The sequence below is a fragment of the Electrophorus electricus genome, chromosome 4 (genome assembly GCF_013358815.1).
Source record: "Electrophorus electricus isolate fEleEle1 chromosome 4, fEleEle1.pri, whole genome shotgun sequence".
NCBI lineage: Eukaryota > Metazoa > Chordata > Actinopteri > Gymnotiformes > Gymnotidae > Electrophorus > Electrophorus electricus.
The window spans coordinates 21,659,545-21,679,711 of record NC_049538.1 but is presented as its reverse complement, the minus strand read 5'-3'; the positions used below and the strand labels follow the sequence as shown (position 1 = coordinate 21,679,711).

Below are 20,167 nucleotides of genomic sequence, written 5' to 3'. Positions count from 1 at the left end.
AATGTTTGTAAAGGCACACTCCATGGCTAGGTGCTTGATTTTATACGCCTGTGGCAGTGGGAGTGAATGAAACACCTGAATTCAATGATTAAGAGGCTTTTTCCAGTACTACTGTGTATAGTGTAGCTTTTGAGTAAGAGATACAGTAATTCCAGATTTCAGTTAATAATGCTATCTGAAGAGTCTGACAGGTACTTCTATAATATGCTGTGAATGCTATAAGATAGGTGAATGCTTCAAATTGTAAACAAAGCATTGCCTCATCTTATCTTAGCTAGAATAGGTAAACTTTCTTAAGAATTGTGTGGGTGGTTATCCACCACAAAGACATATTCTGTCATATGCAACCTTCTAAGAAATTTACTGCTTGCCATATAATTATCTGAGGGGTTACATATTGAAAGTCACTCTTGAGTGTGCGAAAAGCAGTCAGATACAAGCACTGATCCTGCCAGTTTTAGCATGAAACACACTTGCTTTCATATACCTGGGTACATGAATGTTCCATGCTGGCCAAGACTGTCAGTCTGAGAGACTGACAGAGTCTCTAAAATTAGTAGTGGTGGATTGTAATGAAGTGCACAAATTTTGTTACTGTAATCAAGTACAATCTTGAAATATTTTTACTTTATTAGAGTATTTCTATTTTGGGATGCTTTTTACTTTCAGTACACTCCAATTCACAGTTGTAATTTGCACTTTTTATTTCACTACATTTATGGAACCCAAGCCAATTAAGTTTGAAAAACGTTTTGAAAAAGATAAAAAATTACAAGTAATCTGTCATTTTCCTCTTGGCATGTATGGCCCTACATGACAGATTCTTTTTACATTTCTGTATCAGAAGAATGAATTACAAATGTATACTTTGCCCTTGTAATGCTTGATTTCATTTTTCCAGTCTTCAAATTTGACAAAACATGTTGGGATAAGCCAAAACTGTGGCTAGCTAGATAACATTTTAAGGAATGTAACATAACCTATTGTTAACAAACTAACAACAGCAACTGTGAATACCTATTACTAGTTGTTTAACCATATGAATTATGGGCTTTTGTATTTATTGTATTAAAATGAGAACATTTCTGGAAATGTGTTTGGCTCCCTTCATTTAATGCCATAAATTAGTGTCATTTTGCACTCTGATAAAACATTAAATTGCTCAGATTTCCCCAGTTGCATATAAACTACTGCTGATAACTGTTACCAAAAAATAGGCAGAAAGAACACCCTATAAAAAAATGTCATTAAAAAATGTAGAGTATTTAATAAATTCTAATAGGTTATTGCAATATGATACATTGCAGACGTATTACTTTTGCAAATTATCCCTGGACAGAAATTGTTTTTTATCACTGACAAACTAGAAGGAGACATGCTTTTTGATAGTTAGTCTAACGGTGGGCTTAATATGCATTAAAATTATTCACCATTGATTATTAAAATATGAATACATTGGTATTTTTCTCTAAACCAATTATACTATAGCAAAAGAGAACCATAATACTTTTGATACTTGAGTACATTTTAAAGTAAGTACTTTTAACTGAGTACTATTTTACAAGGGGCATTTCTACTTTCACTCAAGTACGGGATTTGCTTGCTCATCCACCACTGAAAATTAAGATACCCCATAAGTACCTCATCTTTTTCATAAAATATAGGTCTCTGCAAAAACCAGGTCATAGGAGTCTAGGGGGAAAAAAAGATGTCATAGGAATCAGGGGGGGAAGAATCTGTTGCAGAAGCATCAGCCTTTAAACCATTTAATCTATTGAAAGAAAAAAAATCCAATGCAGTTTTCAGTCCGCATATTTCTTCTGTCCCAGCTCCAAACACATTTAAACCAAACAATAAAGAGCACTGAGTGCCTGGTACAATTTTGCTAGTATGTAGATAAAAAATATGAATATCCAGGTTCCCTGAGGATTGAATTGTGAATCAGTGTACAAAATTCTTGACACCCCCGATATAGGTTAGTTAGTCAGAGACTATGATCTTGGAACCGCTTACCATTACAGTCTTTGAATAGACCTTTAGAACCTCAGATTCTCTAAGTAGTGTCACAACAGTGGAATAAACTACTTTTCTTCTTTACCAGCAAATTAAAGCACATGTTAACTGGGGAATCTGTAGAATGTAGGAGCTAGTGACATGTGAGTTCTCTGTTTTCCTAGACCAGGAGTATCTAGTGACATGGGATTTCTTCCATGTTACTAGGTCCTACATTCTATAAAGTTACCATGTAATTTAATAATGTTATGTACAACTATAAAATTATTTGCATAACATTTGTTAATTTCAGCTGGAGAGAGTGCATCAAAAGACTTGCTACCTAGACTTCTGCCATTCATCCAACCAGCATGTGCCATTGAAGCATTTATAGCTACTGCATTGGGTGATGCAGTCATGTGCTTGCAAGTGTGAGTGCTTAATGTATTTTCTCTTTCCAGTCATTATTAGCAATGCTGCCTGTTTGTGAGGTAGCCCATTATAAAACTATCAGCTGTACGATCAAGACGTTACCACTGGCCATTAGGAGTCCAGGGCAGCAGTTTAGTTGGAGTGCATGAAAAGTTATGTTAAAGGTGCCCTGTACTCCCCTCAGCCTCTTTTGAGCAGCTGAGTTTAGCCTACAGTAAAATGTCTTTTACCCCCTCACAGTCTACACAGTGATGAATTGTAAACAAAAGATGGGCTATTTTGTATGATGTAGCCTAGTTTAAATGCAGTTTTAATGATGACTTCTTTATATTTAATGACATTCAGTTTCATATTTGCTGCACAGCAAGCTAATATTGGGCATTATGTTGGGTAGGTTTATAATGTTACATTTATACACAGGGTGCCAGTGTGCAGAGGTTGAGTGTGCTCTCAGGTTGTCTTGCTAGTTGACTTAGTCTAGGGCATTTGTCGCCAGGGAGACGTGCGCACTCTAACTTCACCATAAAATATCCCATCCTGTTTAATTCCCCAGATGAGCTTGGACCTAAAACGTAACTTTTATAGCCTACACTAAAGGCATATACGCGATTTGCCATAGGCGTACGGGTCTGGAGGGCTTCGGATTACACTTAAACTCTTGAGGCATTCTGTGCCATATAACCACACCTCCTGTTGGCAAAATGAAACGAGATCTGATGTTAAGAAATATAGTACTCTCTATTCTATTCGGCTATCAGTTGCAATAATAATAATAATAATAATAATAATAATAATAATAATAATAATAATAATAATAATAATAACAACAACAGTTGCTGCTGCTGAATTTGTATTACCGACTATTTAACAAGAGAGGATTCTAATTTATAATCGCTGCTCCACGAAAACTAGGCTCCTCACTTGCCCAAACTAAATTATGTAGCCTATTACAGAATTCAACAGGCGATGTTTTATAAGTGTTGGGTATTTTGCCGATAACTTCAAACTGAGACCAGTCTACTTTTTTTATCTTCTCTTCAATATTGTACTGTTTGAAAAAGTCTCATGACACTTGTCAACTCGTACGTGCTCTAGTTTACACTTCAGAGAGTTTTTTTAATCTTGCTTACCTTTCAGCAAGCAGGGCGTCATAACTTGAACGCGGCGTGAGATGTAAACGCCACGTACCTTTTGTTGCAACGTAACTTGACACGGTACTGCGGAAAGACTGACAGGCGAACTGTCCAATGACATATAAACGTGCAGATCACAAACGAGTAAGCAAGGAGCCGTATCTAGTTGAGACAGTTAGGAACACATCCTAGTCATGTGTGCAGATTTGTAGGCGGAATTGGAAACGAAAGAAAGGAGTTTCATTCTGGGAAGTTACAAATTTACAAACGATATCATAATCTCTGATGAAGGCGGAGACAGCGATTGGACAGTCCACAATCGTAAACGTTGCACAGCGTTGCCCAGGGTAGGTGTTCACTTGCTGCTCTATAACGAACGTGCCAAATGACTATGCATTTTAACAGAATGTTTTTAAGTACGGAGGTGATTTCCAATGCTGTTTATTAAAAGCCAGGCTCCTGGTTAGTTAAATATTAACCATATGGAGATTGGAACGCTGGCCTCTGCGTGGTCCGAGGAGATTCAAACTGAGTTGTCTACAAACGTACATAATAAATCTATAGCATCAATAGATAAAATGGAACGTTATTGAGCATGTATAAAAAGTGCTGTTAGAGAAGACTTCTCTACATATCAAATGTAAACTCACAGGAGCGGTCTTGAGCCAATATGTTGTACAGGTGGATTGCTAAGAGTTGACATTTAAGACGCATAGGAAAATTGGGGCAATGTGATTACAATACAGAGTGTTTCCTGTGCCTTAGGTTGTCTACAGCAACTGTCTGACACTGTGCTTATCTTTATGCTTTGCCTCAGCAAACCTTGTTAGTCGGTGTCTCCCAGAGGAGGTGGGGTTCCCTTTGAGTCTTGACTTTTTGAGGTCTTGGGGAGATTTCCTACCACAGTGATGCAAGACTTGTTGAGACCTCTATGACCATGTCTGTTATATAAATAGAAAAATACAAAAAAAAAAAAAATTTTATTTTTTATTTTAAAAGAATTAATGCAGGTCACACTGTTGAAAACCCTAATATTATTATTGCTGTTGTGTCTATGGACATAGTAACAGTGATAACAGTCTATAAATTTGTATGTGCAGATGTTAAGAAGGACAAGTATCGCAGTGAGCTATTTGGCAATATGTATGTGGACATGTTTGGAAGCAGTTCCCATTGCTGTGGACCAGACCAAAGTCAGTCGACCCGCAGAGAATCTGGAGCCACCCAAAAGTGTAGTAAGTAATGTCGAAGATTAGCTTGTGATATGAAGTCTAGACTGCAGTCTGTTGCACACAGTGACTGTGAGAAAGTATGAATAAATAGATTAACAGTAGTACATAAGTATCACCAAATACACACAATCAGTGGGTTACATGTTTTTCTTTGTTTGTGTTTTTTTTAGATGGTATATTTATGAATGTGCCAAATAAAATCAACTTATTGGCTAGAGGTATAAGTTGTTTAGACAGGCTGTCAAATCTGTTTGACTCTTGTATCTGATATTTTAAAATAATTTCACAACAGAAAACCTTATCTTTTCAGTTTTTATTTAAACCACATTCATTAGTCAATTTAGCAATAACCTGCCTATCTAACCACTCATATGCAGTCATCTTAACCAAAAACAAGATTGACACTTCTGCTGTATAAAAGCACTCTCGTATGTTTAATACACATTCAATTAGGACACAGGATTGCACTATGACCGCTATCTCAGAGAAGTTGTCGATTTCCTAGAGAAGGATCCACATTTCAGAGAGAAACTCCATAACACAGACATGGAAGACATCAAGGTAGTACAACACCTGATTCCTGATTCTGTTCCTGTGAAGCCAATTAAGATCTCACAAGAGCCCTTTTGTTAAGTTCTTGTTCACTGTTTTTCTAAAACAGCAAGGGAAGCTTGCTAAAGAGCTGGACTTTGTCAGCCATCATGTGAGAACCAAACTGGACGAGTTGAAGAGACAGGAGGTGAACCGACTGCGCACATTGATAAAAGCAAAGCAAGACATCGAAGGAGGAAGAGGTATCCAAATGAAATCACTACAAGTCAGAATAAACCTTTTTTGCTTCCAAGTTCATACTGTGCATTCACAAGGATAGGTCTGCTATTTTTCAACCCACATTAAAGACATTTTCCCATTGTTTTACTCATACATAACAACATACCTGTTAGCTTTCGCACTGAGAAACTAACATTACTATTAAGAAACCATACCTCTGCATCTCCAGCCTGGTTTTAAACACATTATTGTGTGGTGCTCATTTAAGCATCCAAACTCCCAGATCCCTGATCAACTATACATTTAGTATAGTTTTTTTTAGTATAGTATAGTATATAGTTCTTTGTTAATTCAAAACAGGTTGAATAAAAAATATATAACAAAAATATAACATGTTTAAGTACTTGCAATTGCTATGATGCATTCCAACTATTTACAGATTCCTTTATAAATGAATTGAATAAACTCTGGGTTTCTTTTTAAGTCTAGTGAGAAGTTGCAAAGTGTAATGGGGCTACTGGAAAGTGACTACACCTAAAATTGCTTGCTAGCTTGAACTGAGGCAATAGATCAAAGTTACAGTTAACACTAACCCTAGTGCTAATGTGAAATTTCCTTTATGATTTTGTAATGTTTGTCATTGGTTTCATCAACCTTCACAGCAACTCTATGCACAGCAACTCTATGAATACACAGACAATGTCTGCAAATATCAGCTGTAAGAGTATATTGTCCTATATGTATTCTGCTGTGCCTTGTCCAGATAACCAATTGGATCAATAACACCGCCATTCCTTCATACATATCTAGGTTTAAAAATAGACCATCAAGCCCTGCTGAAACAGTTTGAGCATCTGAACCACATGAACCCACATACATTTGAGGTGGATGATTTGGATCGTCTCATTAAATCGGTAGGTTTGAACTGTAATAGTTGGAAGTATAAAATTATAATAGTTTTTCAACCACAGTAGTTAAAAGTATAAAAATATAATTAAAGGTTACATGCCTAAGCTCACTACTTGATTTGAGAAATGCAGCCTGTTGTGCAAGCATATCTTTGCTTAACCTTGTAAAGAGGTATAACTAAGTATTTGGGGGGAAATGATCTGGTGCAACAGTCCTACTCGTTCTGCACCCTCTGTCTCTGTCCCCTTCCTGTTTATTGCTGTGGTTTCAAAACAGATATGCTTCTGAGAAATCAAGTTTTATTCAGGACCATATCATACAAAATAATATACCAGACACTTGTTTACAAGATACATTTCGCATGATTAAGACTAGTTAGACAAACTGTCTAACAGCAGTTCTAGATCCAGTGACTGGATTAAATTTTATTTGATAAAGCTGCATTTGCCTGCCTAGTCAGGGAAACTTGTTTAATCTTGTTGTTAAGGGGGTAGGTAAGTATGACAGTTCAGATGGTAGTAAATGGAAACACAGTAGACAGACAATTCCTAATCAGCTGAGACCAACAACAGTGTCAATAACCAAAATACTCAATATCATTACATATTTATAGCATGCATTATATAAAGCATGTAGCATTGATATCCAACTTTATACGTAAGTGGTAGCTCAGTGGTTAAGGTATTCAACTTGTAATTGGAAGGTTACCAGTTCAAGCCCCACCACTACCAAGTTGCCACTATGGGGCTCCTGAGCAAGGCCCTTAACCCTCAATTGCTCAAAGTTGTTCTCAGCCATGATTGTAAGTTACTTTGGATAAAACTGTCAGCTAAATGTAAAATATTTTTCCGTGAAGGCACATTTGTTCAAATAAGAGCATGAAGACATTAAGGATAAACCAAGGTTTAATTTTTCATTTCTTGTATCTCTGATACGTTGATGCAGTTCAGGTAGTGCTTAAAGTCCATGTGCCAGCACTACACATAACCCTGTTTAATCTCTCTGGGTAACCAAAGGCCACTCATGACCTGGAGAATTACGATAAGGAGCGGCATGATGAGTTTAAGAGGTATGAGATGATGAAGGAACATGATCGACGAGAGCGGCTGAAGACGCTGGATGAGGATGCGCGTAAGAAAGAGGAAGAACACTATGAACAGATGAGGAGGAAGCATGCAGAGCATCCCAAAATAAATCACCCTGTAGGTCTAGAACATTCTCAGGGAACCACAATATAGACTATAGACAGTATAGACAATATAGTCTCTATACCTAAATCCAGTGTCAGCATTTAATATCCAGTATCAAATTATGTGTTAAATTTATTGCACATGTATGTGTTTTCAGGACTTGTGTAAGTCTCTCTTTTAAAAAGACTTCAGTGGGACATGCCTAATAAAACAAACAAAAAAATCTGCCCTTTTATTAACGTCATAGTGTAGGGTATTTTATGTTGTCTGTGGAAGATGTTTTGTTCACAAAATGGCGTGTATTAACTTCAGCTTCAATGAATTTCAGAGCATGAAAATTATGATCATGTGCATTTGTAGGGTAGTCAAGACCAATTAAAAGAGGTCTGGGAGGAGGCAGATGGTTTGGACCCTGACGATTTTGACCCAAAAACTTTCTTCAACCTCCATGGTACGTTCAGAGAAATGTTCTGTTTACAGATGCTGTTACTCCTCTTTTTTTGCTAAATAAGCAAACTTGTATGACCACTGCAATTTGTTTGTTTTCACAGACACTAATGGAGATGGCTATTTTGATGAACAGGAGCTAGAGGCACTATTCACCAAAGAGGTTCACATTTAAAGCCTTTCTATTATAAAAATTGGAATTTGAGAATGACATGACAAAATAGAGGGTGTAAATCAAAGGTTGCCCCCACTGTTTTCAGCTAGAGAAGATCTATGACCCCACACAAGAAGAAGATGACATGGTAGAGATGGAGGAAGAAAGACTACGCATGAGAGAACATGTCATGAATGAGGTGAACTTTTAGAACAAAAGCAGTGGGGCTAGCTATTTATGAATGTTGTTTTGTGTATAAGACTAAAGTGATGGTATTCTTTATTACTCTTCAGGTGGACACCAACAAGGATAGGCTGGTTTCATTAGATGAATTCATAATTGCCACAAAGAGGAAAGAGTTTCTAGAGCCAGATGCATGGGATGTAAGTCTTCCACATCACCCCCACCTCCGCCGCCGCCCCCCACCCACCTTAAATATCAAAGCTATTGTGGTTAAAGTATAATCAGTTCAGGCACATCATTTTTCATATTGTTTCAGTAGTGACTAAAAGAACAATCACGATAGCCTTGGCTTAAGCAGTTACCTTTTGTTCATCCACTTAGTCAACACCTCAGGCAAATGATAACTTTCATTTTTAAATAAGTTCAACCATAGTGTTTCTCTTTTTTTTTTAGTAAATGGCTCCTCTGTGGTTTATATTCAATTTTTGTATCTTTTTTCTCCAGACTCTGGAGCAGAATCCTATCTACACTGAGGAGGAGATGAGACAATTTGAGGAGCATCTAACACGTGAAGAGAATAACCTGATTCAGAAGACTGCTGACCTTCAGAAACAGAGAGAAGATCTGGAGAGGCAACAACAGCAGCTCAATGCTCAGAAACTAGAGCTGCAACAGGTAGGACTGACGAAACAGAACAGAGTAATCAAAAGACAAGTTCAAGAACACACTATGAGGGCTTATACTGCAGCTCAGATGGGGGGAAAAAAAGCACAAATGAGTACTTAATTTAGTATATAGTGTGCATTTAATTCACTTCCTATATAGTGTTTTACTAAAGTAGAAGGAACCTTCATTAACCACAACCCTTAACAACTTCTATTTAGGCAGTGGAACACATGGAACGCTTGAAAACCCAGAGAATAGAACTTTCACCTGAGGCCAAAGGTAAGTGCGCCTGTGGGTGCTCAATAAATGTGTATACAACTGATTCTTGGACATGGCCATAAAATTGCTTTTCAAACTGTAGCAGACCTACATGTCAGTTTCTTTATTTATCAAATTAAGTAGGTCATGGAAGTGGCAATTTGTGAGTTTTCAAGGACAATTTACTGCATATTTTTTGCTGTTTTGCCACAGGAAGCTCAGTTCCTGCAGCACATCTAGAAGAAGCTGTGGGAGAACTACCAGGAAACAACCAGCCCCTGCCTCCTGCTTACAAACAAGACCTTCCCACACACTCTTAACACCTTGCTTCAGTTTCATTCTGTAATGTTCGTGTGCTGTGTTGTTTGACTCTGTAATTGCTTTGAAATATTCAGTCCAACACAAGAGGGTGATTATTTATGTAAAATAATTCTTGGACATGATTTAAAACCACTGTTGTTATAAACTATTCAGACTTTAAAATGCATTTGAAAACATTCCACAAATTAAGAGAATATTAGCAGTTATGATATCTCAACGAAAGGTAGGTGTATAGCAAGACTATTTGTCCTGTTTCTTTCACCCAAGATCGGGACGTTCTATTCGTATTCAGCATAGTAAACAGGGCAGAGTGCGCATATTATCTGTCTGCTCCTTTGAAAATGTGCCCTGAGTATCTTGCTGAACTTTCAGCTTCCATTTTTCCTTAAAATATACATTTCAAAGCCTGAGTGAACTCACAGTAACCCAATTTTTTTTTTATTGCCAACAGAGATAATTTAAATTATAAATGCTGCTGTCCATCCATACATCATTCCATATATCTACCCATATGTTCAACACTTCTTGTGAACTACAAGAGTATACATTTTCTTTATTTTTACATAACTTAGGTTAAACGCCGACTGAGTAAACAACGGAATGGAGTAGCACTAAATCAAAGCACTGATTATAACCTCAATTTATGAATGTAATTCAAATGCAAAATGATTCCACACCTCTGGGATTATCATGTTTTGGTAGTACATCACTATGGTTATATTTTAGGAAAATTCCCATTTTTCCTTGACCTACCTTCCCCTTGATCCCACCATAAACCTCGCCTGGGTCTGATTGTTCTTCCTCAGGGCCCTGGGGCACGCATCTCAGAACAAGTGACAGTCAGTCATGCTGAGAAGCATGTGCAGTTTATTTTCTTCACACATCAGAGTATACAGGTAAAAAGACAGAACTATTTAAAGATTTGCATATTGAAACAAAACAGCATATCCAGAGACCAAGTAGTATTAGTAGACCATATAAAGATAAAACAGTAATAGAAGATCATTTTTAATGGAAGATTACAGCAGAACATAAAAAAGGAATTCTTATGCAGAAATGTGTTCCATCATAAAACCTGTTTGTCAATGGAAAATTCTAACTGGTTTGCTTGCAGAGCATCTTATATTTGTTGAAATAAATTGTGTTCAAAGGACAGATTTGTGCAGAAAATTTATTTCTCCTCTTTGTAGGGAATTCTAATAACCCCCACTCTTATTCTTCAAGAATAATAATTTTTAAAAAGGGCCTATTTGTTATCCATTGGCACTATGGATTCAATGCCAAGCAGTGTATGAAACTTATGAAAGTTTCTTTTGAAAACTGTTGCAATTTTTTTATGCTGCTGTGTTCTACATTAATCAATAAATTATTACAGGGCCAACTATTTGTTTTGATTCACCTAACTACATTTTCACCTAACTAACAACAATTAAAATATTTTCAGCATCACAAAAGGGCATTCAGTAAGTTCTGAGTAAATCCAACTGCAGCCCAAATTCATCCAACAGATCTAATTTCTGCCATACATGTCCTTGAATCTTTCCAGGAGGTAATCTTCTGACCTCGCTGCAGGGTACTTGTCTGCTCCATCACAAGTGATGATGGCCTCGTCATCCAGCGGCACAAAGAAAGCCAATGACAGGCGTGTGCTTGAATCACCAAAGGGGGCAGCAAAACCCTATGGACCGGAGAGTAAGTCGGTGGCAAAAAATAAAGGTTAAATATAACTTGTATCATTTGCTTTATGTTCATTTAAATTAAGATTAGTCATTTTTTGCTTTTGTAATATCGTGCATTAGAGAATCTAATCTCTGCATCAAGTCGGCAGTGTTGATCAGAACTGCTCCTGGAATGCTTGGGACTGAGACATATTCCCCTTTACGACTTAGGACCTAAAGGGACGCAATGATGAAAATATATTTTACTCTGGACGTTATATAAGTGTAGACCAAGCTGTAAATCAGCATTCCATTTGTTAAAATGTCACCAGTTAAAAGGAGCAATAAGTAATTTTTCCAATGATGCTTCTTCACATTATATAATAGCCATTATACTGACACCTTGTGCCCTGGCTGCATCAGAAATTCTGTACCAAATCCATTTTAAACATGGCCACCTCCATGTTGGGGGAACGTAAACTAGTTCATTTGAAGACTACGAAGCAATTTGACTAACTCATGAGAGCTGATTTTATCAAATATTTAATAATAAACACTTTCACAAATATTGTTTACTACTTTTTGGTGGTGAAAAATGACTTATTGCTCCGTTAACATAAGAAAATGTATTACTCTCCACCATGCTGAAAAACTGATATGCTGCAAGTCCAAGATACATTTTTAATATCCACGACCCTATTATAGAAGAGGCTGTATAATGCAGTAACTCATTTGTCCTGCATTACTACTGAGGATTAGTTCTGTCACTCTCCTGTGTCTCACCTGTAAGCCATCTTCATGGCTTTGGAAGACCAGAGTGATGGTTCCATAGTCAGAGTGCTCTCCACATCGGATCTGTCCTACCTTGACATGCTCACTCTTCACTGGAGGATAATGGAGGGAACGCAGTGTAGTGCCATTTGTGTCACCTTAACATCAACAGAAACACTTTTTAGCACCTTGTTTTCAAACTGTACTTTAGAGAAAGAAAAATAAATGTATCAGAAATCAATCAATAAATAAAATAAATAAGAACTAACTCAATCAAAGAAATAACTGCATACACAATTGTGTCCCTCAGCTCACTTCCGATGCATTTGTGTGCTTTAAGAAACACACTGGACTCCAGGCCAAGACTGAGTGCCATCACCCTGAGCACCCTAAGAGTTAGCTCCTTACGGCGCAGGAAGAAAGACATTTGGATGCCACGAAAAACCATCAACACCGTCTGAGGGCCATTCCTAGTTTAAACAAAAATGTTTTTTATTTAAATGTGGATAAAGTAGGCTGTTGAAAATGGGAGGTGATTACAATATCCGTGCGCCTAGATGTAACGTTAAAGGCCTCCTTCAAGTCACCTGGACGGAGAGGATTCACTGTTGAAAAGAGAATTAAATGCTAAGGTGACTGACAAATATGCGACAGTGTACTTGCGAACATACGACTCTAAACTACAGTTTTTAGCAACTGATCGATAACCAAACCTTTCTGTCTCTGTTGAGAAACCAACCATGATTTATGCTGTTAGCGTAACCGCCCCGTTTAAATGAGCTTTCTTTTGTTCGGGGAGCAGGAATAGCTTCTTAGAAATGTCAATGACTTCATTCACCTATGAAAGGCATACAGTTTATGCTAGAATGCTTAGACGCAAACGTGAAAGAAATTGCAATTACATTTTCTACTGGGGAAAACATACCAAAGCTATTCTTTAGGTAAACAAACCCCACTTCGAAGAAAGCTCCCCCCCCCCATTCTTCACCTAACTTTTGCAGATTGTCATCAGTTAGCTACATCATCTACACCGAGTCTGTAGACATCAAAGTCAATAACAGGTATTAAATCCATTATGAATTAGTTGACAACATAGTCTCATTATAAAAACGTCGCTGTGATGACTCTCAACCGCACCAAGGCCGTTTAAACGAGGTAAACAATAACAAAGCTTCCTTTAACGTTTGGGTAGCGCCATTTAAAACTATCCAGCTTTCAAAATTATGAGCGCGCATATTTTCCGAGACTCCCGAACGCTGAGCAAACACGATATAGACAGAAATTAGTCATACATTATTAAGTATCTTTACCAGATCCTTTTGAGACGGATGTAAGAAGGCATTTTTCGCTGATTTAAAACGTTTGTCTGACATACCCAAATATGTATCACTATCTTGTTGAAACGGAGTGTGTTTACACCTGAGAGGCAGTGAAAGCGTACTGCAGTTTGGACGCATGCAAATATGCTGGAAATATTTGTTCCTATAGCAGAGGGCATTAGTATTGTTTATTGTGAAGGTGGAGCAAACCAAACAGTGTCTCAAACATACTCCGCGTGGTTTTTAGTTAAGGAGGAGGAGCTACTCAGCGGACATTTTATTAGATAAAATATAAAACCGAGGAATCTGCATCATTTTTGCTGATTGATCCGAAACAGTCTTAGTCACTGACTTCTTTAAGCCAGTCAGACTCAGAGTAGTTCTGAACAATAAACCTTAATAGCATTCCTTCTGTGTGACAGCAGTATCACCAAATAAGATTTTTAAGTATTTGAATGTGAGATAAATTTACATTAAGAGGAGTTAAATATGTAGTGGTAGTGTGGAATCGTCTGAAACTCGTTTTCTTCACATCTTTTCACCACAGGATGACATTCCAGAGTGTGCACTCTATACAACAATGAGGCACAACAGTGATACTGATACTACATCAGAAAATGAATAGAAAAGTTCAACCAGACTGGCTGGGAGCACAGAATACTCTGGTGTCTGAAGCTGAAGGTTTTTGATGTGAAGGACACTCACAATATGGTCTGATACCACTACAGATGAGCAAAGAAAGTTAGCTTAAGATGTCACAACACAAACGAAGATCAGAGAAATACCAAAGCCCCTTACTCACCTGTTTGATGAAAAATACAGCACTCTCCAAAACAGCTTGAACAGGAGCTTGATAAATTAATGCAACGCATTCCTTCATCACCGAAGTATTCCGAACTTCAAAAACCCAGAACATAGAACATACTGTAAATAATTGTGCTAAAGGTACAATTATTTGTAGAGTTATATGATCTATGATTATTTTGTTACATTTTGGTTTAAGGGGTCTTTTAATTTGACATTCCTATGGTGGGAGCCATTGTGGGAAAGAATAATCAACTCACCAAACACAGTTAACCAGACCAAAGGGGTTGTGGCAAACAAATGAGGTACTAGCAGTCTCCTGAAAGTGAACAAGGAAAATTATTTTACTTAATCTGTCATGGTGGTTGTAGCACAGAACTGTCATTGTTTATAACAGTTTATTAAACTATTGTTTGGTGTAAACTTAATCTCAGCTTTTGGTAAAGCCAGGAACATGTAATGATTTTAAATAATTCAAAATTTATTTATCATCATCAATATTTAGGAACTGTTATTGGACTAAAGATTTAAAAGGATATTAAATGATTAAGGTTGTATTTTTTTAATTTATTTTTTTTTAATATGGAAGTATGTTTTGGAACATACTTTTTTCGAGCAATGAAAAGTTTTAATCCAGAAAGCAAGAGAGGAGTTAGAGTCTAATATTTATGAAACTCATCTTGGGAGTTGGGTTGGTGCACTTGAAAAAAGAGAGAGGAAATTACAAGCATGTATGGAGAATTAATAAAATCTAATACCCCTTCATCTGAGACAAGGAGACAGATAGATGCATGTGAGGCTGGTACTGGTACTGAACACATCCCAGACATTGATGATTTTGATTCTGATCAATATGGAGACTCACCCATTCAAACGGACATACCTTCTCTTGCCCAAGCATTGCATGATAACATGACTCTTAACAAGTTGCCAGTCTCAGAACCCTTCATATATTATGCTAATCTAAATGGTAATTTGTTGAGTGGAAAGCCTTATTTGTCATTAATTGACTGTGAGGGCATTTCCTCAGTAGACAAGCTGTATTATCTGAAGTAGTAAGTTAGTTGTCAAGCATGTATGTAACTCCTTAATGGCAACCTTTATGGAAATTAAATTGATGCGTATCTGGATGCTTGGAATCATTTAAATCAAAGATATGGCCATCCCTTTGTTATACAGAGGGCCTTTGGGGAGAGATAAGCCCAATGGCCTAAAATCCAAGATAAGGATGCATTTGGATTAAGAGTTTTCAGATTTTCTGAATTCATGTCTAAATGCTACATTGCATGTGAAGGGCTTGGAAAATCAGAAACATGTCCAAAAATCCCTGACTGAGCTATTACTCATTGGAATCATCAGGTTACAGAGGCCCTGAACTTAAGACAAGAGTTAATCAGTTTTAAGGATTTTGCAGCTTTTGTAGCCTTTGAAGCAGACATTGCTTGTATCTCTATAACCTCTCTTCATATTCTGAGATAATCAGATTCAGCATCTGGTAAATAAAAGGGCTTTAAGTAAGGAATTAGGAGTGAAGTTAAGGTTTTAAACATGTTGCCTTGGGTGGAAGAAAAAGTGGGACATCCAGAGAAGACACAAGGCAAACATATGGTTTGTCAGCATTAATCATCAGCTCAACTTATGCCCCGAATTTAAGGCAAGCCCCTTAGAGTTTCGACGTAACTATGTTAAATGGAAGGGAATTTGCTTTGAAGTCAGGACATGAAACGAGAGATCGTCATCTTCTTCTCCTCTGTGATATCTGTATAAGGAAGCAACCTACTATCCTTCATGATGATGATGTAAAGGAGAAATATGATGTTCAAGGTGATGAAGCAGCATCTGTGGTGTTCAAGTTGTGACCATTACATCCATGGTTGTTCATGTATGGTTGTCCTGAAAAAGTAACCCTACAATTGAAAGGCTTGTTTATTCCTTGTATATTGGTCTCCTTGTGTGTATAAGCAAAGTTCAAAGTTTATTTGTCACATACATAGTCATACACAGTAGAACTGGCAGTGAAATGGTTTTGGTGACTGCTCTGCCCATAGCCAAGGAGAGATACATAAAATATACAGATCAGGGAAGCAGATGTGGATTAATGAATAAATATGTCCAGATAAATAATGAATGATAAGGGAATGTATTAATATGAATATATACAATGTACGTTTTTACAGTTTTTTATGATGTTATCGTGAACATCATTCACAGAGTAGTCCCAAGAGTCCCATCAGTTCCATCAGTTGCCCTGATAAAGAGCCCGAATATCCTGTGAGAACAAGCTCTTCTTCAGTCTCTCTGTGTTAGTCTTCAGGGAGTGAAAGCACTTCCCTGACCTCAACAGAGAGAAGAGCCTATTGTTGGGATGGGTGGGGTCCTTCACAATCATCCTAGCCTTGGTCTGGCACTGCTTGTAATAGGTCAGGAAGTTCTATATGTGATGCGCTCTGCTGAACGTACCACCCTCTGGAGAGCTTGTCTGTCCTGCTTGGTGCTGTTCTCTAACCAGACTGTGATGTTTCCCATGAGGATGCTCTCAGTAGTGCAGGTGTAGAAGTTCTGCAGCACCTTGGAGGGCAGTCTGAAGTCTCTAAGCATAAACAATTCAACAGTAAGCCAAACTCCCTTCAAACAAATGCATGAGAGTCAGAACATATCTTCCTTGTTCTTATAGAAAAAAATTGTATCCCTGTAAACCACGAACACATCCCTGCCTGTGAAACAGCAAAACAGCAGAGCCACTGCATACAATAGTGACAAAGATTCTTGCCTTGTTTTAATGTGAATCTACATCTGTGGTGTCACTCAGTATAACTGGGGACAAGCTGTGTACCATTACATCCATGGTTGTTCATATATGGTTGTCCTCAAAAGGTAACCCTACAGTTGAAAGGCTTGTTAATGCTTTGTATACTGGTCTCCTTGTGTGTATAAGCATAAACAGTTCAACAGTAAGCCAAACTTCCTTCAAACAAATGAATGAGCGTCAGAACGTAGCCTCCAATCTTCTGTTCTTTATTGACCCATGCATTCATGCACTGAATGAATGGGACTGAAACTATATCGAAAATAAGAAAAGAAAATACAGTAAAAGCAATGCCAATAGCGCTAAAGCATGCTCAACAACATGAACCAGTAAAAGCTGACTATTGAATGCCATGGTCCATTGCATATGAAACCTTTGTGCTACCAAATGAACATTATATTGTAAAAAAAAAAAAAAAAACATTTCAAGGCTATGTGAACTGCAAATTACAAATTATAAATCCTATGTATAAAAGGTTTTACTCCATATATACAGTTGAGCATGGGTGTAGACACTGTGGATAAACTAAAATTGATTACAATGATTGGAAGAAGCATGACTGTGGATAGTTAAAGAGTTACAGGCCTTAGAGTATGAGGTTATAGTTCAACAGTTAACATTGCTCTTTCTTATTCTTATAGCAAAAATTGTATCCCTATAAACCATGAACACATCCCTACTTGTGAAACAGCAAAACAGCAGAGCCACTTCATGCAATAGTGACAAAGATTCCTCCCTTGTTGTAATGTGAAGTTGGCCTTTTGATAGGCTATAATTATCCTAAAAAGATAGAGATCTCCAATTCCTTTGGTGGAAGGAGGGAGATTTTATTACTGAAACCCAGGAGTATTGTATGAAGGTACATCTGTTTGGGGCTGTATCATTTCCTAGATGTGCCAGTTATAGATTGAGGCATTTGGCCAAGGAATATACGGAGATATGTCTTGGGTCAAAACTCATGAGCGATTTTTTACATAGATGATGGAATCACCAGTGTGGACAGGCCAGAAGAAGCCATTCAACTTGTGCATGAGGCAAAGAAAAAATGTGAATTGGGAGGTCTCCAGTTACACAAATTTACATCTAAATGCCAAATTGCTTTGGAAAGCATTCCCCAATCAGAACAGGCAACTAAGGTACAGGATTACAATTTGGCTTTAGATGATGCTCCAGCAGAGAAAGCTCTAGGAATGGCAGTCATTGCACTTGAAGTCTTATTGTCTTAACTTTAGTATCCAACTTAAGAATTAGCCTGATTGTGATATCCTCTCCATGGTGGCCTCCTTATATGACCCATTAGGACTTGTAGCTTCTTTCTCATGAATTGGAAAGGTGTACTCTAAGCAATGTGTAGTGTTACACTCCTGGACTGCTGCAGTGCGCTTCTGGTCCAGTTCGGGATTTTGGACCATCTGTGTACCTTGTTGCTGACTCCACCCTACCTTGAGTTATTGCTGTGGCCTATATAAGGACCCTGCTGGGAGAGGATGGCAGCTTGCCCAAGCTCATACTAGAATTGGCTTAACAGTGTATGATTTGTGAATTTGTAATCTTGGCTGTGCTTACCTTGTCTTGTGATATCCCTAGTCAGCTTGTCTTTGTGTATGTGTGGATCTGTATGTGAGCATTCCCTGTGTTCTGTCATAATTGTGATCCCTGTAATAGAGTAAATGTTCTTGTGTGTGTGTGTGTGTGTAATATATTTTATATATATAAAAATAACACACACACAGGGGGGGTGAAATAAATATTGAACACGTCACCAATTTTCTAAGTAAATATATTTGTAAAGGTGCTATTGACATGAAATTCTCACCAGATGTTGCTAACAACCCATCCAATCCACACATGCAAAGAAATCAAACCATAGAAGTCCATAAATTATGTGTAATAATGAGAAATGACACAGGGAAAAAGTATTGAACACGCTTACTGAAATGTATTTAATACTTTGTCTAAAAGCCTGTTGGTGATGGCAGCTTCAAGACGCCTCCTGTATGGAGAAACTAGTTGCATGCATTGCTCAGGTGTGATTTTGTTCCATTCTTCCTCAAAAACACTCTTCAAATCCTGAAGGTTCTGTGGGCTCCTTCTATGAACTCTGAGCTTTAGTTCCTTCCATAGATTTTCAATTGGATTCAAGTCAGGTGATTGGCTGGGCCATTCTAGCAGCTTTATTTTCTTCCATAGATTTTCAATTGGATTCAAGTCAGGTGATTGGCTGGGCCATTCTAGCAGCTTTATTTTCTTTCTCTGGAACCAGTTGTGAGTTTCCATGGCTGTGTGTTTGGGATCATGGTCTTGCTGAAATGTCCACTCTCATTTCATCTTCATCATCCTGGTAGATGGCAGCAGATTTTTATCAAGAATGTCTCAGTACATTTGTCCGTTCATCCTTCAATTATATGAAGCACACCAGTGCCATATGCTGAAAAACAGCCCCACACCATGATGTTCCCATCTCCAAACTACACTGTTGGTATGGTGTTTTTGGGGTAATATGCAGTACCTTTTGACCTCCAAACATGGTGTGCATTATGGCATCCAAAGAGTTCAATTTTGGTCTCATCTGACCAGACTATATTCCCCAAGTATTTCACAGGCTTGTCTAAATGTTGCTGACTTTAAACGCACTTAAACATGCTTTTTTTCAGCATGCATACAGAACATGGAGGTTGAGTGCAGCTGATGGTAATTTGCACTAAGTGGCAGGATTGCTTTCTAATTAACGATAGATTTCAGATTGTGTCATGACTTTCCATGGCTTTTTGCACCTTTCTTTCTTCATGTGTTCAATATTTTTTCCTCTGTGTCATTTTTCATTATTACACACAATTTATGAACATCTAAGGTTTGCTTTCTTTGCATGTGTGGATTGGATGAGTTGTTATGGACATCTGGTAAGAATTTCATGTCAATAGCACCTTTAGAAATATATTTACTTAGAAAATTGGTGACGCATTCAGTACTTATTTCACCTGCTGTGTATACACACAGTGGGGAAAATTAATTATTTGATCCCCAGCTGATTTTGTAAGTTTACCCCCTTGCAAAGACATGAACAGTCTATAATTTTCAGGTAGGTTTATTTTAATAGAGAGAGACAGGATAGCAAGAAAGA

At 37.6% G+C, this 20,167-nt stretch overlaps 1 protein-coding gene across 1 annotated transcript; it reads left to right on the top strand.

Moving 5' to 3' along the window:
• The first annotated feature begins 3,698 nt into the window (after positions 1-3,698).
• nucb2b (nucleobindin 2b) lies at positions 3,699-10,841 on the top strand. Its single transcript, XM_027008830.2, has 13 exons — positions 3,699-3,904; positions 4,658-4,792; positions 5,243-5,350; positions 5,451-5,583; positions 6,371-6,474; positions 7,486-7,671; positions 8,020-8,110; positions 8,211-8,269; positions 8,367-8,459; positions 8,554-8,643; positions 8,948-9,118; positions 9,328-9,388; positions 9,581-10,841. The coding sequence occupies exons 2-13, from the start codon at positions 4,658-4,660 to the stop codon at positions 9,685-9,687; spliced, it is 1,338 nt and encodes a 445-aa protein (XP_026864631.2). The 5' UTR covers positions 3,699-3,904; the 3' UTR covers positions 9,688-10,841.
• Positions 10,842-20,167: the final 9,326 nt, after the last annotated feature.

What these genes read in the sequence shown, in the direction of transcription:
- nucb2b (XM_027008830.2), top strand. Translation starts at nt 4,658, where the DNA reads ATGTTAAGAAGGACAAGTATCGCAGTGAGCTATTTGGCAATATGTATG. An exon ending in TGGAGCCACCCAAAAGTGTA is followed by an intron (nt 4,793 to 5,242) that starts GTAAGTAATGTC and finishes ACATTCAATTAG; the next exon opens with GACACAGGATTGCACTATGA. An exon ending in AGACATCGAAGGAGGAAGAG is followed by an intron (nt 5,584 to 6,370) that starts GTATCCAAATGA and finishes ATACATATCTAG; the next exon opens with GTTTAAAAATAGACCATCAA.